At 42.8% G+C, this 26,512-nt stretch overlaps 1 protein-coding gene across 1 annotated transcript in view; it reads right to left on the reverse strand.

Moving 5' to 3' along the window:
* Positions 1-4,248: 4,248 nt before the first annotated feature.
* LOC145344733 (NACHT, LRR and PYD domains-containing protein 3-like) overlaps positions 4,249-26,512 on the reverse strand; it is a 67,083-nt gene continuing 44,819 nt past the window's right edge. Inside the window, exons 8-11 of the mRNA XM_080191840.1 lie at positions 20,451-20,621; positions 17,013-17,183; positions 9,257-9,424; positions 4,249-6,790 (exon numbers count right to left, since the gene is read on the reverse strand). Of these exons, the coding sequence (XP_080047966.1) occupies positions 6,703-6,790; positions 9,257-9,424; positions 17,013-17,183; positions 20,451-20,621 (598 nt within the window). The 3' untranslated portion in view covers positions 4,249-6,702. The remainder of the gene's footprint in view (positions 6,791-9,256; positions 9,425-17,012; positions 17,184-20,450; positions 20,622-26,512) is intronic.

Raw genomic sequence — 26,512 nt, forward strand, 5'->3', positions numbered from 1 at the left:
TGATCAAGAGCAAACATTGAGCAGTAATTGCTTGGGGTGGGGGGTGGGGGGGGGGGGTGTCGGGTGTTGGGGGGGGGGGTGCTGGGGATTGTCATGCTTCTTATCTACAGGACATGCCTGGGCAATTTTCCACATTGCCAGATAGATGTCAGTGTTGTAACTGTACTGGAAGAGCTTTGTTAGGAAAGCACAAGTTCTGGAGCATAAGTCTACGGTTCTATTACCAGAATGTTAGCAGGGTCCATTGCCTTTGTATTATCTAGTGCAACCAACCGTTTCCAGACATCACGTGAAATAAGTAGAATTGGCTGGAGACTGGCATCTGAGGTGCATGGGACCACTGGAGGAGGCCAAGATAGATCATCCACTTGGCACTTTTGGCTGAAGTTTGCTGCAAATTCTTCAGCCTTACCTTTTGCACTGATATGCTGGGCTCCTTCATCGTTGAGAATGGGTTATTTGTGAGCCTCCTCCTCAATTTAGTTGTTTTATTGTCCACCACCATCCATGACCGGATATGGCAGGATTACAGAACTTAGATCTGCTCTGTTGGTTGTGTGGTCGTTTAGCTCTGACCATCACTTGTCGCTTCTGCTGTTTGGCAGAGAGTTAGTCCTGTTTTGTAGCTTCAGCAGGTTGACACTTCATTTTCAGCAATTCCTTGTGCTACTTCTGGCATATCCTCTTGTGCTCTCCAATAAACTAGGGTTACTCCCCTAACTTGATGTAATGTTTGAGTATGAAATATGCTGGTCCATAAGATTGAATATAGTGAAGAAGTGCAGTTCATAAGAACATAAGAACATAAGAAATAGGAGCAGGAGTAGGCCATCCAGCCCTTCGAGCCTGCCCCGCCATTCAATAAGATCATGGCTGATCTGTCGTGTGTCAGTTCCACATTCCCACCCTCTCCCCATAACCCTTAATCCCCTCGCTTATCAAAAACCCATCAACCCGCGTCTTAAAAATATTTAGCGAGGCAGCCTCCACCACCTCAACGGGCAGAGAATTCCAGAGATTCACCACCCTTTGAGTGAAGAAGTTCCTCCTCAACTCTGTTCTAAACCGCCCCCCCCCCCCCTTTATCTTGAGGCTGTGCCCCCTAGTCCTACTGTCCTTTCTGAGCGGGAAGAGCCTCTCCACCTCTATCCTATCCATCCCATTCATCATCTTATACATCTCAACGAGATCTCCCCTCATTCTTCTAAACTCTAAACTCTTCCCTTGTGTTGATGGCCAACAGCGCCTTCATGGGTGCCCAGTCTTGAGCTGCTAGATCTGCTTGAGTCTGTCCCATTTAGAATGATGACAGTGTCACACTACATGATGGATCTGTTCTGAGAGATTTCCTCTTTGTCGATGACTGCACCCTGTATTCTGGCCCAGAGCCAGAGATGCAAGTCAGTATGGACAAATTTTCCATGGCTTGTGACAACTTTGGACTCACCATCAACATTAAAGGCAGAAGTCATGCACCAGCCTGCTCCTCATGCACCATACATAGAACCCATAATCACAATCAAAGGGCAGAAACTACAGGCAGTGGACCAGTTCACTTATCTTGGCAGCACCCTCTCCCAAGCAGTGACTATTGATGCAGAAGTTAACTGCAGAATAGCAAAGGCAAGTTCTGCTTTCGGTAGACTACGCTCCACTCTACGGGAACATCGAGGAAACCGCCCAGCAACAAAACTGAAGGTCTACAGTGCCGTGGTACTCACTACCCTCCTGTATGTCTGTGAAACATGAACTGTGTATCGAAGGCATGCAAGACAGCTCAATGATTTCCACGTGACTTGTCTTTGCAGAATATTACGCATCCATTGGCAAGACAATGTACCAGATACTGAAATTCTCTCTAGAGCAAGTCTACTATCAGTCCACACACTGCTGATGAGAGCGCAGACCCGGTGGGCAGATCATGTCATCCGTATGTCAGATGAGCACATACCCAAGCCGCTCCTTTTTGGGGAATTCGCTGCTGAAAGACGCTCGCATGGAGGACAGAAGAAACATTTCAGAGACACACTCAAAGCCTCCCTGAAGTCACTTGACATTAACATGATCACCTGGGAAACACAGGCACAAAACCGCCCTACCTGGCGCTGCCTCATCTACAAAGGCTGTCAAGCTCACGAAGCAAGGTGTATTGCTGAAGCACAACTTAAGCGCGAGCTGCACATGTCCAGAGCCACCAGCACAACAACTACAGTGTCTACACAAATCTGTCCAATATGTGCCAGCACATTCTGTGCCCCAGTTGGCCTGATCAGTCATCTTCGGACACACCACAACCAGCCTCAAAATGACTAATGGTGTCGAGGTCCTTACTGATGATGGACGAACAACATAATGGATTTTATTCTCATTGTAAAGGTGGCCCTTCATCTCCACAAGGACTGTGTGGTGCTCACTCTTACTGATACTGTCATGGGCAGATCCATCTACAGCTGGAATGTTGTTAAGGATGAGCTTAAGTATTTTTTTTCTCCTTTTATTCATTCCTTCACCTCTTGCTACAGACCCAGTCTAGCAGTTATATCATTTAGGACCTGACTAGCTCGATCAGCAGTGCCGCTGAGTCACTCTTAGTGGTGGACATTGAAATCCTCCACCCAGAGTACACATTGTGCCTTTGCCATCCTCAGTGCTTCATTCAACATGGAAGATGACAGATTCATCAGCCATAGGAGGATGGTAAGTGGTAACCAGTAAGAGGTTTCTTTGCCTATTTCCAACTTGAAGCTATGAGACGTCATGAGGTCTGAGTCGCTGTTAAGGACTCCCACTGCAAATCCCTCCTGACTGTATAGCACCGTGCAACTATTTCTGCTGAGTCTGTCTTGCCGGTGGGACAGGACCCATCCAGGGATTGTAATGGTGATGTCTTTTGATTTGATTTATTATTGTCACATGTATTGGCATAGAGTGAGAAGTATTATTTCTTGTGCACTATACAGACACAACATACCATTCCTAGAGAAGGAAATGAGAGAGTGCAGAATGTACTGTTGCAGCCAGAGCTAGGTTGTAGAGAAAGATCAACCTAATGCAAGGTAAGTCCATTCAATTTCTGACAGCAGCAGGGAAGAAGCTGTTCTTGAGTTGACTGGTACGTGGCCTCAGATTTTTGTATCCATTTCCTAAAGGATAAAAGTGAGAGAACGTCCAGGGTGGGGGGTGGTTGGGCCTGGGTGTTATGCAATTTTGGAGAATTGCTGCAGACTCGATGGGTCCTTCACAATGATTCTACAGGTATGTTTGTGTGTGTGTCTTTACATGTGTGTATGTGTGCATGAATGTTTGCTTTTGCATTTTGGTTTGTTTCATTTTGTATGAGTTTTTTAGTGTCTTTTAGAAACGTGGAGAATGGATGTGTGTCTGGGCCTTTGTCTTTGTGGTTATATTGTGCCTGCTTCAGCATGTGTGACTGTTTGTGTGTGTGATTTTGAGAGAACCTGTAAGTGTTATTTTCAAATGTTTATTTATGTTTGTGCATAAGCATCTGCCTTAAATGTCTACCTATGCAAACATGTGCGTTTGTGAGCATGAGCATCTTTTGATCTATTCCCCATCTTTGTACTCGTCCCTGTGATAGTGTGTGTGTGTGTGTGAGAGAGACTGCATGTGTGTGTTTGTTCCAGAGTGAGCTAATGTGTGTGAATGCATGTATGTTATAGATGTGCGTACGTCAAAGAGAGAGATTCTGTATGTAAGCTGGTTCATATGTGGGTGCATGCATTTGTCTGGATGTTTGTGAGTGCCAGTAAGTTGTTGTGCCTATATGCCTGTTTGCATATATGTGTATGCATACGCATGTGTATGCATCTGTTTAAGTATGCATGTGTGTTTCTTTGCTGTTATGTGTTCTGGTGTGTGCCTTTCTGTGAATATATAGCTGTGTTTCTGTGCGTGTTGATGTGTGCATCTGCTGTGTGTGTGTGTGTGTGTGTGTGTGTCCCTGCCCGTGTGTGATGGAGTGACATTGTGCACTTATGTGCATGTGACTTTGACTGTGTTTGTGGACATGTTTCTGTTTTTGTGTACGCGAGCTTGGATTTGCGTTCAACTGCTGCTCTGCATCTTGTTCCAAATGACTTCATGTCCTCAAACTCGCACATCACCCTTTCCCTTTAAGTTATTCATAAATTAATTTAAGAACAGACAACAATTTATAAGAACAGATGATAACATTTTTTAAAAGACTATTTGGGTCATACAGTTTTCTTTCAGTCTATGAAGGGGTTTTCAAATTTGCTGAGTATGTCTCAGCTCTGTGGCTTGCTCTGTCTCAGTTTAGGTAGCAATGCCTTGAGTTGCACTCGAGTATTTTGCTGTTTCTGGAGGTATGCTAATGCAGACCTTTACTCCAATTCACATGAGAATGACACGAGGGCCTTCCTCTGAAACAAACTGTCCCATTGAACGTGGCACTATTGAACAAATATGATTGATGTTTTCAAATTATTCTTCCATACATATATCATGTTACATGGTGTTTTTTATTTGTTTAATTTAGCCTTTAGGAAATTAGATTGGAAGTTGCAAAGCAGGTCTTCAAAGGTAGTAATCCCGAGGTCTCCCAGTATCACACTATAATATGTATAGGAACAGAAGAATAGAGCAGAGGTTTGTGTGATGGAGAGATGCTGAAGAAAATGTTAAACTCTTGGGGCACTGCAATGATTTTTGGACTGAGGCACCGTACAATTTGAACATTTTAAATCTTAACTGCAAATTTCGGAAAGTGAAGAAGAATGCATGAAATAAACTTTGGTGGGTAGAATATTTTTTTTAATGATATAAACAACAAGCAAATACCTTAGAGCAACTATCGAGTCAAATAATACCATGTGGGTAATGTGTGTATGGTCCTGACACACATGGGGAATGTCCTGAATGATCACATTCTATCAATCTTCAAAATAGAAAAGGATCACACAGATGTAGACATCAGTTTGGAGGAGTGCAAAATATTAAAAAAAACTGACACAGAAGATACTGGCAGGTTTAACAGCCTTAAACGTGGATAAAACTACGAGCCTGGGTCAGGTCCAACCCATGCTGCTGAGGGATGCAAGAGAGGAAATATCAGAGGCACTGTCATATATTTTCAAATCCTCTCTGCCAGATGTGTGCCAGAGGACTGGAGGAATGCTAATGTTGTTCCATGATTAAGAACATTGATTCAGGGATTGACCAGATTAGATGCCAGCTAGTTTAAACTTGGTCAGAACGTTACTCGAAGGAATTCTGAGGGATAGCATTTCCATGTATAGATGGAACAAGAATGGCCACAACAATAAATTAACAAGAAAAATGATAATTATGGTTTTAATACAGCTATGCTTACTGAGAGATAAGCATGCTGGAATTTTTGGCCAACTTACAACTAAAACCAGGTCGTTAAGTTGTTTGGAGTCAGTTATCTGGTATGGGAAGTGTGATTTGAAGCTTCCTGTGTTGGTCCAGTGTGGCAAGTTGTTTAAGTCAATGGCTCCAAGATAATGGGGTGTATATGGGAGACATGCTGGTTTGAACTAAGCAGTTCATTGGATGCTTGAACTGTGTGATCAGTTTCTGGTTATACAGTTGGCTGGATGAAAGATATTTTTCTGGAAGCAAGTGAATGATATGTAGGTTAAAAACACTGCAGTCTTTTGTTTGCGAGCGATGGTTAAAGAAATTAACCATTATACGACATATGGCTTAGAGGATGCTTCAGAGAAAATAGATTCTGCATCAGGGATATTTTTTAGCCAAGCTTTTTCCAAAACTCTCAGCATCTTCTTTCAGTTAAATAATTAAAGTTATATTTCAATTAAAGTTGATGTTCAGTTAAGAGGAAAGGTTCAGTTCAGAGTTGATCTTCGGTAAACAGTTCGTGAGCTGCAACTGTTCAAGTTTCAGTTGGTACTGGAAGTGTTAAATAACAAAATAGTTAATTTACTTAGAGTCAATTACTGTTTCTGTTTGTCTCATTAAACTGGAATGCGTGCAAGGTGTTTAAATTGAAAGCAGAATAACGTGTATTTGCATAGACAGAGAGTTTAATCAGGTATAGTCTACATGGAATTATTAAGGGAAGGTCATTTTTAAAGGGTTGGTCTTTTCTTTTGGAGGTAACCAGAAGTGTTGATGAGGGTAGTCAATCTGAAGTTGTCATTATGGGCTTTAGAAAGGCTTTTGATAAGGTTTATCATGACAGACTGATGAAATAATTAAGGGCAGTTGGGATCCAAGACAGGGGTGCATTGTATCCAAAACTGGCAGAGAGGCAGGAAGCAGAAGGTGATGGTAGAAGAATGTTTACGTGACAAGAACTGTCAAGGCCATTACTAATCTGCTGTTTGCTGGATACACTCAGAATCATACCCACACACTTCTCTCTGGAGAATAACCTTTGCTGCTCCTTTTTGAAAGGCAGCTGAAGACTTTGGTGCTGAGAACACCAACAATACATTGTTGTTTAAAAATGGTTTCCAGCAATCTTGCCTTAAATGTGGAGGTCAAAACTGCACAGTTTTGGAATCTCAACCAAACCAGGTAAGCAGGAAAATCACTACCTGGCTGGATGAGCTGATGAAATAGAGAAGGAGCTGGGCAAGAACAAAGCATTTGGAAGGAGTTGTTGAAGATCTTCGTAACAACTCAGGAATTCACTGTAACCGCTGGAGCAGCAATGTTTATCGATTGAAATGTTCACAATAGCACATGTAATCCTGGTCTGGATTTGTTCAGAGACAACAGCTGTTTCCTTCCAGTAAGACTGAACTGATTCTTTCCCAGCCTGAAACAGATTCGAGATGAAACAGGAAATAAACAGATTGAATAACGGTGTAAATAACAGGAGACTGGAGTTAATGGGGCATATCTTCTGATCATTGGATCAGAGACAGATGTACAATTGAAGATGACACTATGGATGTCATTACGCATGGATGTACATGGGAATTGTCCCATAGGTTTGAATTCCCATCGGGGAATTCTCCTGCTGCCAGGAACCAGTGCCAATATCTCTGTGGCTGTGTTAGGACAGATCCAGACGATTTACCTGGATAGCTGCTCAGGTAATGTTATGATGTGGAGATGCCGGCAATGGACTGAGGTAAACACAGTAAGAAGTCTCACAACACCAGGTTAAAGTCCAACAGGTTTATTTGTTAGCACAAGCCACTAGCTTTCAGAGCACTGCTCCTTCATCAGGTGAGTGGGAGTTCTGTTCACAAACAGGGCACATAAAGACAAACACAATTTACAAAATAATGGTTGGAATGTGAGTCTTTCTTACATCTTTGTAGAAATGTGATGGCTGTGTCAATATGCGCGATCTCCACAAGTAGAGATCCGAAAGCTAGTGGCTTGTGCTAACAAATAAACCCGTTGGACTTTAACCTGGTGTTGAGACTTTTTACCAGGTAATGTTAGACAGTACACAATCTAGTCTAACATCTCTAAATCCACAACTGAGTCTTCCATTCACTGCCCACTGACCAGCATGCTACACCTCCCACAACCCAATCTCCCCCCCAATTAATCTCAAATCCCCCAACCACCCCACCAATCCGACTACCATCCCCTCAATACCCACATGAACAAATCTGACTAAACCTCCCAACTTGACCACACCCCAATCCAACCTCTCCTGACAGAACTACGCCTAACATAACTTCATTAACCCTGACCCAACGCAACTAATTTCTTCAACTCTATTACCAACCCCAGCCCCACACCGTTCAACCAGATCTAATTAGACCCCAACCACAGATCAACTCCCAACTACCATCCAAACCCCTGATTAACCCTTGCAACCTAACATGACCACTACCCAACCACTCCCCCTGATATCCAGAACAATTCCTTTAACCGCTCCCCGATACCCTGAACTATAAAGAACGTAAGAACATAAGAAATAGGAGCAGGAGTAGGCCATCTAGCCCTTCGAGCCTGCCCCGCCATTCAATAAGATCATGGCTGATCTGAAGTGGATCAGTTCCACTTTCCCGCTTTCTCCCCGTAACCCTTAATTCCCCTGTCTATCAGAAACCTATCTACCCATGACTTAAATACATTCACCGAGGCAGCCTCCACCACTTCAATGGGTAGAGAATTCCAGAGATTCACCACCCTTTGAGTGAAGAAGTTCCTCCTCAACTCTGTTCTAAACTGCCCCCCCCACCTATCTTGAGGCTGTGCCCTCTAGTCCTGCTGTCCTTTCTGAGCGGGAAGAACCTCTCTACCTCTACCCTATCCATCCCCTTCATTATCTTATACGTCTCTATAAGATCCTCCCTCATCCGTCTAGACTCCAAAGAGTACAGACCCAGTCTATTTAGTCTCTCTTCATAGCTCAACCCCCTCATCTCCGGTATCAGCCTAGTGAACCTCCTCTGCACTCCCTCCATCCTTCCGGAGGTGCGGCAACCAAAACTGCACACAGTACTCCAGCTGCGGCCTCACCAGTACCCTATACAGTTGCAGCACGACCTCCCTACTTTTATATTCTATCCCCCTCACTATAAAGGCCAATATTCCATTTGTCTTCTTGATCACCTGCTGCACCTGCAGACTGGGTTTTTGCGACTCATGCACAAGGACTCCCAGGTCCCTCTGCACCGTAGCATGTTGCGGCTTTTCGCCTTTTAAATAATAATCCCTCCTACTATTATTTCTGCCAAAGTGGATAACCTCACACTTGCTAACATTATACTCCATCTGTCAGGTCCTTGCCCACTTTCTCAGCCTATCCAGATCTCTCTGCAGACTTTCCACACCCTCCACGCAATTTGCTTTTCCACTCATCTTCGTGTCATCAGCAAATTTCATCACCCTACACCCAGCTTCCTTCTCCAGATCATCTATATAAATGGTAAACAGTTGAGGCCCCAGCATCGATCCCTGCGGCACTATTGCTCCAAAGTTTCTCCAGCTCTATGATTAATCATTCATTCAGCTACAAACCTAACTCTTTCACTCCACCATTAACTGACATTAATTAAATGTTTGGAGCTTTACCCTTACCATACAGCAGCTAGTATTAAAAATAAGGTGTGTGCTCTCACTCCCCCAACTCTACCATGCTCAGGTGGAGCTCCCCAGGGTCACTGTGCTGAAGACCTCAGGAGAAATATGCAGCAGTTTCAGGTTGGGAGAATCTTCACACACATTGCCAATCTGCTACCTGGAAGATTCAGGCCTATATTTTAAAATTCAGTTTATATTTTAATCATTACACTAAAAATTAACAAACACTCACCAAATCCACTCCAGACTCCTGCAGGTCTCTATGAGATGACAAAGAGCAGGGATAGATTGGTCTGTGAAGGAGTTTAATGTCAGGTTCAGCAACCTCAGTGACTGATTTGTACTGAGAGCAGAGGCGAGATCCCCAGAACAAGCATCTGTGAGATTGTTACTGCGCAGACTGAAGAGAGAGGAATCAAGGTAAATCCCAGCGTTTTAAAAAATACTATTAATAACAATGTGAGGCATTCAAAAAGTTCAACTTGCATTTCTATAGAATAATGAATTACTACGAATGCTGAAAATTAAATATAAATGGAATATACAGTAAATACTCAGCAAGTTAGGAAAGAAAAGTTTGAGTTTTCACTAGAACTGGGAAATGGCACTGAATTGACAGGTTTGAAGTGACAGCAGCGGGTGGCTGTGGAAGACACAAAGAAAGGACAAAATTGAATTACAGGAGTGATTAAATGACAAAATGGGTACCACGACAAGACAAAAACATTGAATGCCCATGTCCTTATCAGACAGGTTCAGGAAGGATATGGGATGTTCAATGCAGTACATGGTGAAGTTGAAGATACTGGCTGTGATTTTATTGAAGTTCTTAAGTCCCAACATGGGGATTGGAAATGGGTGGTGTTTCTGTGTGGGCACGATAGGTAAAGTTATGAAGGTGATATTATCAGAGGTGGACAATTAATGGCTGGCAGATGGGGGGTGGTCCACTCAGGCAGTGTGGGCAGGGGTCAGTCCTGGTTCAGGCAATGCTGGTACCTTTCTCAAAGGCAGCCAGCAGGACTTTGAAACACAACAGCTCTGGAGGGAGCAGCGAGGTAGCTCTGCTTACTGAATGAAGAGCTGAAATGACAAAAGCAGATCAAGGGTTCTCCCCAGACACTAATGCCTCCCCACAGGTGCTCCTTCCAGCTGCTTAGGCTCGGGGGCAAGTCCTATTCCTTCAGTATGGGAAATTATCTCATCAATCCAAACAAGTCTAGATGGAGATTGTCAAAGAGGTGAGCAGGTGTGAGACACATATTTGCAGTGAGGCAAAAGGATTAATGTCCAGATGTGTTCTGACCAGGTGATGTTCAGGGTCTGATATGTGAATAAGGATGAAAGTGAAATTGGAGAAAGAATATCTCCACTAAGACACCTGCAATACAAAAACAGCAGTACTGATTGTGAGAGACATGCCAGTTAGACTGGCATCAACAGTTTTGACCAAACTTTTCATATAGTGGTGGGGGGGGATATTTTAATTTTTTTTTCCTCACTCAAGGTGCTGAGAAGCAAACTTCAAAATTATCAAGTTGGCTGCAGCATGAATTTCTGTTAAAAACAAAACAGATTATGAACAGAAACAAGGTGCTGAGCAAAATAATGAGTAATAAATGTAAGTATTATGGTTTAATCCTGATCAATCTCAAATTGTTTCTCTCCCACATTAGCTGTAGATTGGCTCAAAAAACTATTAGCGGCAAACGTGGGAAAGAAAGGTGATTGGAGGAACAATTCCATACAGATGCTTCCATTCAGACTTCACCCAGACTGATATTTTGAAAACTGGCTCTGGGGACCACATTGAGTGGCTTTGAAGGTCACATTCAACCCTTGGCCCACATGTTAGACAACCGTGGGTGAGTACATGTGTTTGCTGGGTGAATAAGATTTGAAATGTGTGTGTTCGGAAAGAAAGCAAATGACATCAGGATATGATTTAGTAAGAGCAGAGACTTCCGGAACTTGCCATTTTTACAGCAATGGAAGATGAAATGCCTGATCCTGCCTAAATTCTTGCTGCTGTCTCCTTAACTTCTTTCTTTGACAGAACATGAACGAACAAACCTGTAGTTTCCTCCTCTCTATTTCCATCCTTTCTTGAAGAAGTGTTTATTTAGTGATTTTTCCAACCCCCAGGACTGTTCCAGAATCGTGGGTATTTTGGAAGATCATAACCAAGGTATTTACTATCTTTGGAGACACTTGATATAAGACCATCATGATAAAGTGCAGAGTACTTGCCAACTTTTAGTACTAAAAGTTTGCCTAAGACTTTATCCCTGGTGGTTGTGATCATTTTAGTGTCTCCTTTACAATTACCTCGACTTTCAAGCATTCATGGGATGACTGTATGTCTTCGACAGTGACTACAAACCCAAAATAGCTTCTGCCATTTTTATCTTCCCTATTATTAGAAACATAGAAAATAGTAGGAGTAGGCCACTTGGCCCTTCAAGCCTGCTTCACCATTGAACAAAAACTAGAAACAGGAGTAGGCTATTTAGCCATTTGAGCCTGTTCTACCATTCATTATGATCATGGTTGATCACCAAATTCAATATCCTGATTTTGCTCCCCCCCCCCCACCACTCCCATGTCCCTTTATCCCAATCTAATTTATTCTTGGAATCACACAACATTTTGGCCTCAAATACTTTCTGTGGTTGTGAATCCCACAGATTCATCACTCTCTAGGTGAAGAAATTTCTCCTCATCTTAGTCCTAAAAGGATTACCCCTGATCCTCAAACTATGACCCTAGTTCTGGATTTGACACTGCTGGGAACATTCTTCTTGAATCTATCATGTCTAATCCTGTTAGAATTTTATAAGTTTCTATGAGATCCCCCCCTCACTCATCTAAACTCTAATGAAGACAATCCTCACCGAGTCTCTCCTCATATGATAGACCTGCCTTCACAAAACTTCATTGTACTCCCTCGATAGCAAGGGCTTCCTTCCTTAGAAAAGGACATTAAAACGGCACACAATACTTCAGATGTGGTCTCACAAACACCCTATACAACTACAGTAAAATACCTCTATTCCAATACTCAAAACCTCTATGATGATCAAAATACCATTTGCCTTCTTCACTGCCTGCTGTACACGCATGCTTACTTTCAATGACTGATGCACAAAGGTCTCACTGAGTGTCCATCCATCTCAATTTAAATAATAATCTGCCTTCCTATTGTTGTTACTAAAGTAGACAACCTCACATATTTCCATATTATACTGCATCTGCCATGCACATGCCCACCCACTCAGCCTGTTCAAACCACACCGAAGCATCTCTGCATCCTCCCCACAGCTCATCCTCCCACCCAACTTTATCATTTGCAAATTTGGAGGAAATACATTTAGTTCTCTCTTCCAAATCAATAATAGAGTTGGGATTCTAGCACTGATCCTGCTGGTACGTTAGTAGTCACTAACCACCAATCATTTATGCCAACTCTTTCATTCCTATCTGCCAACCAACTTTCTATCCATTTCAGCATGCTACCTGCAATCCAACATGCTTCGATTTTACAAAATCTTATATGTCAGACCTTGTTGAAAACCTACTGAAAGTCTAAATAGACCACATCCATGACTTCTCCTTGGTCAACTCTACTAATTATATTCTCAAAGAATTCCAACTGATTTATCAAGCATGACTCCCTTTTGTAAATCCATGCTGACTCTGTATGATTATATCACTATCTTCCAAACGCTGAGCTATGAAATCTTTGATAATGAACTCCAGGACTGACATTAGGCTCACTGTTCCATAGTTATGTGTTTTCTTTCTAGCTCCCATTCTGAACAGCGGGTTTACATTAGCTACTCTTCAGTCTGTGGGAACAAGTCCAGTGTCCAAAGAATTTTGGATAATGACGATGAAAAGATCTACTATTTCCAGGACCACTTCCTTAAAGTACTCTGGTATGAAGATTATCAGTCCATGAAGAATTATCCACCTTAAAATCCATGAATTTCTCCCAAACCACTTCTCCTCTGATTTCCTTCAGCTCCTCACTAAAACTTGTTTCTCTCAGAACTTCTGCCTTATTCACGTCATCCTTTGTGAAGACAGAAGCAAACTACGAATTTAGTTCCTCAGCCATTTCTTTGTTCCCTATTATAAATTCTTCTGTTTCTGACTGTAAGAAGCCTACATTTGTTTTTGACAGTCTTCTCTTTACATACCTATCAAACCTTTACAGTCAGTTTTTACATTCCCCATTAGCTTACTCGTGTACCTATTTCCCCCTTCTTCATCAATCCCTTGGCCATCCCTTGCTGAATTTTAAACAACCCTCAATTCTCAGATCTATTTTTTTCTTGCAAGTTTTTATGCTTCTTCCTTCAATCAAATACTATCTCAAATTTCCCTTGTAAGCCATGGTTTGGCCACAATGCCCTTAACACTCTTGCACCAAACAGGAATAAACAACTTTTGGAGTTCACCTATTTGTTCCTTAAACAGAGGGGTGATAGTCTAGTGCTATTGTTGCTGGACTAATAATCCAGAAATTCAGCAAGTGTTTTGGGGACCAAGCCCTACCATGGCAAATGGAGAAATCTGAATTCAGCAAAAATATCTAGAATTAAGAATCTACCGATGACCACGAAACCATTGTTGGATTGTCGGAAAACCCATCTGGTTCACCAATGTCCTTGAGGGAAGGAAATCTGCTGACCTTACCTGATCTGGCCTACATGTGACTTCAGAGCCACAACAATGCAGCTGACTCTCAACTTCCTTCTGAAGTAGCCTAGCAAACCACTTAGTTCAAAGGCAACTAGGGATAAGCAATACATTCTGGCCAGCCAGTGACGTCCATGCCCCATGAATGAATTTTTAAAAATGCCTGCCATTGCCTGTTCACAATAATGTTCCTTTAAATAACGTTTCCCATATACATCCATGTCTCATAACATCATAGTTATCTTTATTGAGATTCAAGACCCGAATCTCAGAATCAATATGATCATGGCTGATCCCCTATTTCACCACCTTATTCCTATGATCTCCCCATACCTTTGAAACCTTTTGAGTTGATAAATGTATCTGTTCCCTTCTTAAATATATTCAGTGATTTAGTTTCCACAACCTTCTGTGGTTGAGAAAATTGCACAGGTTCACCAACCTCTAAATGAGGATTTTTCTCCTCATCACAGTTTTGTCACCAAAGTATCCTATTCACCTGCTCTGCTGCCTTCACGGATATGTCTTCCAAAGTGCACCACCTCGCACCTATCAGTATTAAATACCACCTGTCACTGCTCTCCCCATGTGACCATGGCCTATCCCATATACTGAGACTGTGATCCCCTTGTTCCAGACCCTCCAGGGGACACAACATCCCTGCATCCATTCTGAACAGCCCTATCAGTATTTAGTATGTTTCAATTTGATCCCCTCTCATTCTTCTGAATTCCAGTGAATAGAGGTCCAGTCGATCAAATCTTTCTGTACATGCCAATCCTGCCATTCCAGGAAGCAGTGTGGTGAACTATCACAACGGCAAGTATATCCTTTGGGGGAACAGCTGCTTTGTATTCACTCTGTCCGTCGCCCTTATAATCTTATACGCCTCAATCAGGTCCCTCCTCAGCCTTCTCGGCACTAGAGAAAACAATCCAAGCCTATCCAGTCTCTCCTTATAGCTCAAGTGTTCCATCCAGGTAGCATCCTGGTGAATTCCGTCTGTACCCCTTCTAGTGCAACCACATCCATCCTATAGTGAGATGACCATAACTGTACACAGTACTCCAGCCGTGGCCTAACCAATGTCTTGTACACCTCCAACATTAACTCCTTGCTCTTTTACTTGAAGCCATATCTGACAAAAACAAGTGTTCCGTACACTTTAACTATCCTATTCACCTGGTCTGCCAATTTCAAGGAACAGTGAATAATTACCCCAAGATCCAAGTGTTCCTCTGAGCTTCCCGGTGTCCTGCCATTCATTAAATATTTCTTTGCCTTGTTACTTCTTCCAGAGTGCACCGACTCTCACTTATCAAGGTTAAATACCATTTACCATTGCTCATCTGAGCAATCCATCTCTATCATTCTGTAACTTATGACTTTCTTCTTCTAAACACTCTACCAACCTTGGTGTCTTCAGCAAACCTGCCTGTCATTCGCCCCACATTATCATCTATATCACTTATATACATAACAAGCAATAAGGGCCCCTGATACACTATTAGACACTGGCACCCCGCCACTTGAACAGGCTTTTACCACCACCCTTTAGAGTGTCCTCTTACTAAGCCAGTTTTGGATCCACCTGGCCAAGTTTCTCTAATATTTTTGTGCTTCAACCTTCTCAATCAATCTCCCATATATGATCTTAAATGTTTCCCACTGTTCCTCTTCTGTCCTATGCTTTAAGCCATTTTTCCCAGTTCACTTCAGTGAGTTCTGTCCTCATCATCTTTTAATACACTTCATGTAAGTGTTTAAGGTGCTAAAGTTTGATGCATATTTCTCACCCTCAAGAGTGAAGAAAAAGTCATCACGTTATGATTACATTTGCCTGGAGGCAGCTTTACAATGAAGTTGTTAGCCAATCTTGGCTCACTGCACGTTGGCAGGTGTAAAATTGCCAGTTATGTGCTTGACATTAGAACATGTCTTTTCAAGAATTTGTCTTGAATACATTCTATGAACTAATCTTCTATTCAATCTTTGACAATCTCATTCATCCAATCCAAGTGAAGACTAAAATCACCCATGATTATGGCAGTACCCTTTAACAAGCCTCCATTATTTCTTCTTGTGTATTCTGTCTAGTATTGGGAGCCTATCAATGATGCCCACAAGTGATCTCTTAGCTTTGCTAATTCCTATCTATTACCAAACTAGTTATAATATCTTCCACCTGCTCCCCCGGTGGCATTCCACAACGATCGGTCCCTTCAGACATCCTGGTCCACTTCTCAAGCACACCCAACAACTCAGCCACCACTCACTGCACCTTCCCATGTAATCATAGAAGATGTAACACATGCCCCTTTACCTCCACCCTGCTCACCATCTCAGGACCCAACACTCTTTTCAGGTGAGACAGCACTTCACGTGTACCTCCTTAAATTTGCATTCCTGCTCCCAATACCCCACATCAGAGACCAAACTAGACTTAGTGACTGCTTTGCAGAACACATTTGGTCCATCCACAAGCAGTACTCAGACCTTCCTGTCACTTGTATTTCAACACAGCGTCTTGATCTGTTGTCCACATGTCTGTCCTTGGCTTGCTGCAGTGTTCCAGGGAAGCCCAATGCAAACTGGAGGAAGAGCACCTCATCTCCCAATTAGGCGTTTTACAGCCGTCCAGACTGAGGTCAACAACTTCAGAGCATGAACTGTCCCCTCTGCTTCCACTCCATTTATTTTATTTCTTTTTACATTAAACCATTTCTTTACTTTACAGATTTTTTTTCCATCGTTTCATTTGTTCACTTCTAAATCGTATTTTCCAACTTGTTCCCCCTTTCCTTCAGATCCCAGCATCCACAGTGTTTTACTTTTCTCTTGATTTTATAACTTGATCATTTGAACCGAGACTACCTCTTGCTACTGTACTGTTATCTGTTATTAACTGAGTTGCTCCACCACCATTTCCTCGTGGCCTGTCCTTCATTTGCTGTCATCTATTCACTCTTCCCTTTGTCACAAATCAAGGTCTCTTGTGTCTAGGGTACAGCCATGGACCACTGAGCAAGAGGAGAGGACCTCAGAATGTACAACACTCCCATTCATTATTCCCCTGCACCTTTCAACACAATGATTTGTGGAACTGGCATCCCATTGCCTCGGGATCAGAGACAGAGCAATAGGAGTCAGAGTAAATACAGTTTTTGCACTAATAACTGACACCAATAGTAATGGACAGACATTTTTTATACGAATACCAGTGCTCAAAATATATTGTTGAATATTCAGTTATTATAAACAATCTCACACAATCTGGTACTTACTGCAGTGCCTGTATTTTACAGCCCGGTTTCGTCAGAGCCGCAGACAGTGTTTTCACTCCTGAATCTCCCAGTTTATTATCATCCAAATTCAGATCAATGAGTGACTGGTTTGTACTGACAGCAGAGGTGAGGTCCTTGGCACAAGATTTTGTGAGATTATTACCATAAAGACTGGAGATCAGAGTGAAAAAAAAACAGGAATCAGGGTAAATCCGTAATGTTTTAAGAATACCATTAACAATAATAATGTACAGAGTGGGACATTCAAGAAACACAACTTTAGTTTATACAGAAGAAAAGATTGATGCTGTAAATCTGAAATATACATAAAATATGCTGGGACCTCTCAGCAGATCAGGCAGTATCTGTGAAGAGAGGAAGACAATTATTGCAGTTTGATTACCTTCAATTAGAACTGGGAAATAGCAGTGAATTAAATTGTTCTAAATGACAGACAGCTGAGTATGGACAGGTGACAAGCAAAAGACAAAATGGAAGTGCCGGAGTATTTAAATGACAAAAAGGAAGATGGTGTCAGAGAAGAGCACAGAATCCTCATGTCCTTACCCTGATTCACTCGGAAGGGACATTGGATGGTCAGTGGGTCAGGTAATGGAATTTGTGGTGGGGTTGAAGATGACGTGAGAAAAATCTCTTCCACACCACCAGTAGTTGAGTCTGGAAGACAGAGCCTGCAAGTGTGGTGGAGGCAGGCTGAATCGAAGCATTCAAGAGGACACGAGATGAAAATATCAATCAAAACAATGTTCAAGGAAACAAGGTTAAGGTAGGAGAACACCACTGTTACAGTGCTCATTTGGAGAACTGTGCATCACAACGAGCTGAATGGCCTCTTTTTGCACCCTAACAATTCTGTGAAGATAATTGTTGGAAATTTACCAATATTTTGACTGGAAGCTGGTGATGTGGCAATGTGGACAGAGTTAGGTAATTTAGTTGTAGTCCACAAAGAACAATTGGTATCTCTCTCCAATAGAGAGACAATTTGTTATCTGTAGCTTCAGGAGCACGACTTAGTAAACATAAGGAAATAGGAGGAGACGTGATTCCACGAACTTCCACAGCCCATATGCGAGTCAAATCCTTGAGATTATCTTCACACTACATCACAATCTAGACGCCAAACCAACTGAACTCAACAACTCCACACAATTGCCAAACCTGGCACATCAATACCTGACAAGTCGGGGAAGCTGTTCACTCAGGCAGCAGAGGAAGAATCACTGAATTGTTACAGAGCAGAAGGAAGCCATTTAGCCCATGTTGTCTGCACTGACTCCAATAATGAACAATTCACTAAGTCCCATTTCCCCACCTTCTCCCCATAACCCTGCACTCTTCCATTTCAGATAGCAGTCCAATTCCCTTTGGAAAGGTTCAATTGAATATGTCTCCACCACACTCTCAGACAGTGCATTCCAGACCCTAACCAGTCACTGCAGGGGAATTCCTCATCCAGGCAATATGGCGCTATATTTGAAGGCAGGCAGCAACACTTTCAAAGGCAGCAGGGACTAATGAGGGAGCCCTGGTTACTAAACAAAGGGCTGAAGTGGCAGGACGTAGATTAATGACCCCCCGCCCCCCCCCCCACCTCCCCAATTCAATGATGCCTCCTTGGAATTGTTCCTCAAGGTTGCTTGGACTTGGAGTGAAGTTCTGTTCCCTCAGGATGGGAGAAGATGTTCTGCCCATCAAACCAAGCAAGTCAAACCTGAGCAGGCATGGGGCACATGTTTGTAGTGACACAAAAGGATCAATGACACTATGTATTCTGACAAGTTGAGTGGGGCAGCTTATAGCATTTAATATGAGAAATGTGGAGCAAAATGAGAATAAATGTGAAATTGGTAGAAGGGATACTCTTAGCCGGACACTGGCAATGACCAGACAGCAACATGGACAGTCAGAGACATATCAGCCTCTCTGCAGGGGACCTTAATCAGTCAAAGGTGACTCCTGCACTGCCAGAATAACGTGGTCACATCCAGGAGACATTCCTGTGAAGATATGTTGGACAATCAGGCTGTCAGCAGCATAGTCTAGTGTGTGTCTTTGATGGCTAAGTAATGGAAATTTATGTGCTTGTAGAAGAGAGCACACAACTTTAGGGAATGAGCTGAACATGGGGGCAGCACACAGATCTTGCCATCCTTCCATCCGTAGAAGATGAAGTGCTGGAGCTGGAAGTCCTGGAAACAGAGAAGGAAATCGCTGATGGTGAGATGGGTTATGGAGCTGAATGTGAATGGTCGTATGGATGGACAAAGGAGACCTTCTGGTAAGCACAAACTATAGAGCTTGTGTGCCACATCACTGGTCACTGGAGCAATCTGAAGGATGTTCTGGGATGTATGTTGCCTTTATTCACTCTTCTCTCTCTCAAAACAAGGGTTGTGTAACTCGGTGACAGCTGTCCCCTATCAACAGGTGAAGGAATCTTCAGAGGCTGTGCCATCACATTATTCCCCCACCCTCGTGACAAAAATCTGTGGGACTGACATCCCATTACCTTGGAATCAGAGAGAGAAATAACAGGAATCAGTAAAAATGTAGTTTTTATTCTGTTTCATGGGACATCATATCTGGGAGGCATTCCAAAATCCACTGGAGAACTACGGGAAGACATGAAAGGATGCAAAGCAATTGATTTGGAAGTTCAAACTTCTGTTCGGCAATTGCCCTGAAATAAAAATCAACTAATACTCTGATTTTAATCACAAATTTCAGATGCTTCCAACTTACATTAGTGTCTTACATTTGTAGTTAACCAGAAAAAATGTTAGAACAATTAAAACTGCTTCTAATTCATCGGTAATTATGGTTCTGATGATCACAACTGTCTAAGAGACTCCTCCAATTGGCCTGATTCCCCCACAATGACCCCCCATATTACAGCCCACCTCCGATTCACTTGCACCCTACGGCAACTAAACTGCTCAGCTTAGTTACCTTTTCAATCCTGTAAAAAAATGCAAGTATTTCTTCTTTACATTCAACTCTCCTGCACTATACTGAAGGGGCTCAATTTTCTGGCCCTTCCTGCCACCAGCATCATCCAGTCTTGCCAAAGGCAACTGCCATGTTGGGTTGAGGGTGGTGGAGAGTGTGAGCCACACAAAGCATTGTCGACACTGGCAGGACCAGAAGATCCAGCCGGCAGTCAATGGTGACAGCCTGAGTCAGAAGGTGGGGCTGGGAAGGTAAGGAGAGTGTGAACAGGAGAGCAAATGAAAGCTGCATTTGAGGGTAAATTGCAAGTGGTTTGGCAATCTGACTCTGATTATCACCTCATGTAAGTTACAGCTCTATCACTGATAATAATGAAAACTGTTTATTATACTAATAATAGTCCACAAAATACATTGCCAAATGTTCCATTAATACAAACACAATCGCTCTCAGTCCGATACTTACTCCAGTTTCTCTATTTTACAGTCCGGTTCCTTCAGAGCCTCAGACAGGAGCTTCACTCCTGAATCTCCCAGTTCATTAGAACCCACATTCAGAGCTATCAGTGACCGGTTTGTCCTGAGAGCAGAGGCCAGGTCCTCAGCACAAGAATCTGTGAGACCATTGACACCCAGACTGAAGAGGATGAGAGAAAAAAAAACAGGAATCAGGGTAAATCCCCAGTGCTTTTCAGAATACCATTGCCAGTAAAAATGTGGAACACTCAGGAAATACAACTGCCATGTATACAAAACAAGATGCTTTTCGATGCTGTAAATCTGAAATATAACAGAATATTCTGGAAATATTCAGTGGATCAGGCATTATCTTGGAGAGAGAAACAGAGTTAATGTTTCAGTTTGATGGATTTCAATTAGAACTGAGAACGAGCAGTGGATTTTTTTTTAAGTGACAGGGAAAGGGGGATGGGTGGGTGACAAGGAACAAACAAAATGGAGGTGCAGGAATGAATAAATGACAGAAAGGATGATGGTGAAGGAAAAGCACAGGATTGCCACATCAATATCCTGGGTCACTAGGGAGGGAAATAGGATGATCAGCAGCTCAAGAATGGAGCCGTTAGTGGGGATTATGCCAACGGCTTTGAATTTACCAAAATGTGCACCAGAAGCTGGTAACATTGCCGTGTGGACAGCGTAGGCAATTCTGCCACAGCTCACAAAGGGCTATTGTTATCTGTCTCCATTAGAGAAACAATTTGTGATGCTTAGTTTTACAGATACAACGAAGCAAACCTGGGGCAACGGGAGGAGGTGGGACTCCATGAACTGCCATAGCCAGTATGGGGATCATACCCTCAACAGGCAGCACAGTGGCATACTGGCTAGCACTGCTGACTCAACCAAATCCTCCACTCACCTGATGGAGCTGCGCTCCGACAGCTCATTTTACCAAATAAACTTGTTGGATTTAACCTGGTGTTGTGAAGTTTCTTACTGTGCCTTCCCCAGTCTAACACCGGTATCTCCACATTATGGCTTCACAGAATCAGGAACCGAGTTCAATTCCGAAGTTGGATGATCGTCTGTTTGGAGTCTGCATGTTCTCCTTGTGTCCTTGTGGATTTCCTGTGGGTTCTCCGGTTTCCTCCCACAGTCCACAAATATGCGGAGTAGATGGATTAGCCATGCTAAATTACACCTTAGGTGTCCTAAAATGTATGGGTTAGGGGATTAGCAGGGTAAATACAGGAGGTACAGTCGAGGGTTACGAGGACAGGACCTGGAAAAGATGCTCTGTGTCTTGAATAAATTCTGAGCTGGTGTAACAAGTGAAGGATCCTTCACCGTGTTACTGGACCTTTAACAGTTTACTGGTAACTGTGAGATGGGAAATACAATAACAAATGCAGTTAATACATTTCCAATGTCTTTTCCTCATGGAGTGATGACTCCAGGAAAAATGTGAAGCCATTCAAAGAAAAAACAACAGGGCTGCAGAAGATGGAAGATTCATTATTACACTGAATGGGTGTGCGAATGAGGCTCTTGTGAAACATGTCTGTATGGCTGAATCTCAATCCTCCCTGACATGTGTCCCATGGTCCCTGGCCTGTGGTCCATGCAGTTCTCCATAATGTAGCATCTGGTCAACAACCATATCCCCATTATCAGAAGAAAGATCACACTCTGATGTCCTCATTGTTCAATGCTTGTCCACTCTAGCTCTCGACTGTATAGAGCACAACACAACACCAGGACATTCGAGCCCCTTGCTGTTTATATTGGAGGACTCCACCAGATAATCTAGACAGCAAAATTTCATCTTCAGAAACTCTCAAGTTTCCCTATAGCAGGTGTTGTGTTTCTCCTCTGTAACTGTGTTTGGGTTACACACAGACACAATTACCTATCCCTTCAATGGTAATGCATGTCTTGTCTTTCATAATTCTTTTATGTGATGATGACATCACTGGCAAAGCTAACACTTGTCGCCCATCCCTAATATTCTTTGAGGACGAGGTGGTGAACCATCTTCTTAAATTCTGCAGTCCATTTGGTACAATGCTGTTAGAAAGGGACATCCAGGATTTTGATCCAATAGCAATGAAGGAAAAGCAATATATTCAAAGTCAGGAAGGTATGAGGCTTGGAAGGGAATCTGAAGATGGCTGATGTTCTATTTTTATGATGTCCTTGTTTATTTAGATGAAAGACAATGCAGGTTTGGAAGATGCTGTCTCAGGAACCTTGGTGAGTTGCTGAGTCCACCTTGTCCGTGGTGGAGGGAGTCAACATTTTATTTGGTTAATGGCTTGCTGATCCAGTAGGTTCCTTTGTCACGGATGAGCTTCTTGGGTCTTTGGAACTGCACTAAGTCAGGCTTGAGGAGAGGATTCCATCACACTGCTGACTTGTGCTGGGTGATCATTTGTGAGAAAAGAGGCGAGTTACTTTTCTCTGAATTCCCAGTCTCTTACCTACTCTTGGAGCCATAGTATTTATAGTTCAGTGTCTGGTCAATATCAACAACCACAGCCACCACATCCACGCCCCCTCAAAATACTGGGGGGGCAGGGTTCAGTGGTGATAATGCCACTGAATGTCAAAGGAGGGTGATTAGTGTCCCTCTTGTTGGAGATAATCATTGCCTGACAGTAGTGTACTGAAAACATTACTTTCCATTATCAGTGTTATTGGACAACAAATTTTATGAAATTGGGTACACAATATGGAAGCAGACTAAAGTTGCACTCAGAGCCTCCCCACTAAAGATCACATGGGAACAGACACAGACTAGCAGACAAGGACATGCTTTTAGAATGCAAATGAGGGCGAGCACACAAAGGGAACCGGACAGGATGGCACCTACAGGAACTACATTAAAAAGTACACCCCCTTCCAACCAAATCAGCACCTCTGATCTAATCAAGCAACCCTCCATAGAGACACCTAAGGATTAGCATAACTAAGGAAGCATCCCTGGCCGCACAAACTCCGGAGATTCTAGACCATTAATAAACCCACCAGACAGAAACGATTAACACACACTTAAAAACATCATTACTATACTTGAAGACATCGAAACAGGATGGTCAGAGTTGAATACTGTAAACAAAACATGAGCATTTGAATTGTACAATGTATCGAAGTTCAGGTATAACTGTAGCCCATTGCGGCGGGTCTTTAGAGTGCTTTCGGGACAGTTCGGTTTGTACGTCCTGACTGCACCTCCGTCGACGTTAAAATAAAGCTGTACCGCTGTTGAACCTGACTGAGTGCACCGTGGTCGTGTTCGCCCACTCGCGCTAACAATCAGGCTAAGTCAGAATATTGTTCAGGTCTTGCTATTTATCGACATGGACAGGTTCAGCATCTGAGGAATTGAGAACTGTGTTGAAAGTTTTAAAATAATCAGTGTACATCCTCAATTCTGACTTCATAAGGAAGGTCACTGATAAAACAGCTGAAGGTAATTGGGCTTAGGACATTACCCTACAGAACTCCTGCAGTGATGTTCATAAGACACTGGAAGGAGGATGAAACCAGAACAGAAAATGCTGGAATTTCTCAGCAGTTCTGAGGGTGTGGAGAGTCTACAGAAGGATCTAGATAGGCTGGGCGAATGGGCCAGGAAATGGCAAATGGAATTTAATGTTGGCAAGTGTGAGGTGGTCCACTTTGGTAGGAAGAATGGTAGGAAGGACTATTACTTACGGGGCGAAAAACTGCAGCGGGCGACGGTGCAGAGGGACCTCGGGGTCCTTGTGCATGAGTCGCAAAAACCCAGCCTGCAGGTGGTCAGGAAGGCGAATGGGATGCTGGCCTTCATAGTGAGGGGGATTGAATATAAAAGTAGGGAGGTCTTGCTACAGCTGTATAGGGCATTGGTGAGGCCGCAGCTGGAGTACTGTGTGCAGTTTTGGGTGCCGCACCTGCGCAAAGATATTTTGGCCTTGGAGGGAGTGCAGAGGAGGTTTACTAGGCTGATACAGGAGTTGAGGGGATTGAGCTATGAGGAGAGGCTGAATAAACTGGGCTTGTACTCGTTAGAGTTTAGAAGAATGAGGGGAGATCTCATTGAGACGTATAAGATGATGAATGGGATGGATAGGATAGAGGTGGAGAGACTCTTCCCGCTCAAAAAAGACAGTAGGACTAGGGGGGCACAGCCTCAAGATAAAAGGGGGGCGGTTTAGAACGGAGTTGAGGAGGAACTTCTTCACTCAAAGGGTGGTGAATCTCTGGAATTCTCTGCCCGTTGAAGTGGTGGAGGCTGCCTCGCTAAATATTTTTAAGACGCGGGTTGATGGGTTTTTGATAGGAGAGGGGATTAAGGGTTATGGGGAGAGGGCGGGAAAGTGAAACTGAGCAGCGACAGATCAGCCATGATCTTATTGAATGGCGGGGCAGGCTCAAAGGGCTGGATGGCCTACTCCTGCTCCTATTTCTTATGTTCTTATGTTCTAGTAGCATCTGTAAGGAATAAAAAGAGCTGGCATTTTGAGTCCGGAAGACCCCTTGTCAAAGGGTGTTTGACAAAGCTTTGACAAAGGGTCACCTGGGCTTGAAACATCAGGGTTTTTTTCTCTCCTCACAGATGCTGCCAGACCTGCTGAGATTTTCCAGCATTTTCTCTTCTTGTTTCAGACTCCAACATCTGCAGTAATTTGCTTTTATTCTGGGAAGAGGATGACACTTTCTGATTATCAAGAGTAGACTGATGGAGCAACAATTGGCCAGATGAGATTTATCCTGTATTTTTCCCCCCCTACATTGTCAGGTAGAACAGCTTGTCTGAGGGAGTCACTAGTTCTATAACACTGGTCTTCAGTTACATTGCTAGGATACTGTCAAGCTAACATTTTTGCAGTATCAAGTGCTGTCAGTCATTTCTTTCCATGCAGTGAATCAAACTGGAGGAGGCCGAGATTAGTCATTCACTTGGCATTTCTGGCTGAAGAAATCGTCTTTCACAATGACACTCTGGGCTCCATCATCAGTGACGATGGTGATATTTGTGCCCTGTTAGTGGCATGCCCAACGCCATTCATGACTGGATGTGGCAAGACTGCAGATCTTTGATCTGATCCACTGATTTTGAAATCATTTAGATCTGTAGTATCATGTGCTGCTTCTGCTATCTGGTGGGCAAGTGGCCATGTGCTGTAATTTCTCCAGATTCACAGCTCTACAGCTCATTTTTAGATATGCCCAAGTCCAAATTGTTAACATATGTAATGAAAAGAAGTTATAACACCATACTGATTGCTGGGGAAAGCCACTGTATGCTTCCTCCATCTGAAAAACTACTGTTCACCACTATTGTGTTTCATGTAAGTCAGACAAATTCATATCCATGCTGTGACTGTCTCCTGTATTTCATGGCCTTCCACTTCTTATGTGTCTATTAATAATGAAGCATATTTTTCACAACACAAACACGAATAGTAGTGGTACATTTAGTATAATTATTTGTTATTTCTGAAACACTTTTCATTATTAATGGATACATAATTCAGACTATTCTCTACTCAGATTATTACCATTGGCAGCTGAGTTGAGCCTTGAGCTCTTGGGTTGTAAGCTCTGAAATTCCCTTCCTAATCCATTTCATCTTGATCTCCCCCTTCTCTTTTAAGATACTCGTTAAACTCCAGTTAACACAAATCTAAAGTTGGATCCCCTGGGATGTAACTCATCAGAACACAAGGTTGTTGGTTAACTGCCTCACCAGGATATGCCAGTGTTCTATTTTTAAGCAAACTGAGAAGCTTACAAACAGGGTGTGATAAAGGTAGATAAGACAAAAGTGTTTAAGGAGCTTTTAGCTAAGCCACATGAATATGTAAGGAATACAGGGATATGGATCAAAGGCAGGCAGAGGGATTAATTTAATTAGGCACCATTCTAAGCACAACACTGTGGGCTGAAGGGCCTGCTTCTGTGCTGTACAGTTCTATGTTCTATCTATAATCTGAATGAATAATCAAACTACATTAAGCATGTGACCTGCCATAAATTATAACTGTATCAACATTTAATTATTTGTCCATCTTTTTATTC

Source organism: Carcharhinus amblyrhynchos, chromosome 7, assembly GCF_965287045.1.
Source record: "Carcharhinus amblyrhynchos chromosome 7, sCarAmb.v2.hapA, whole genome shotgun sequence".
NCBI lineage: Eukaryota > Metazoa > Chordata > Chondrichthyes > Carcharhiniformes > Carcharhinidae > Carcharhinus > Carcharhinus amblyrhynchos.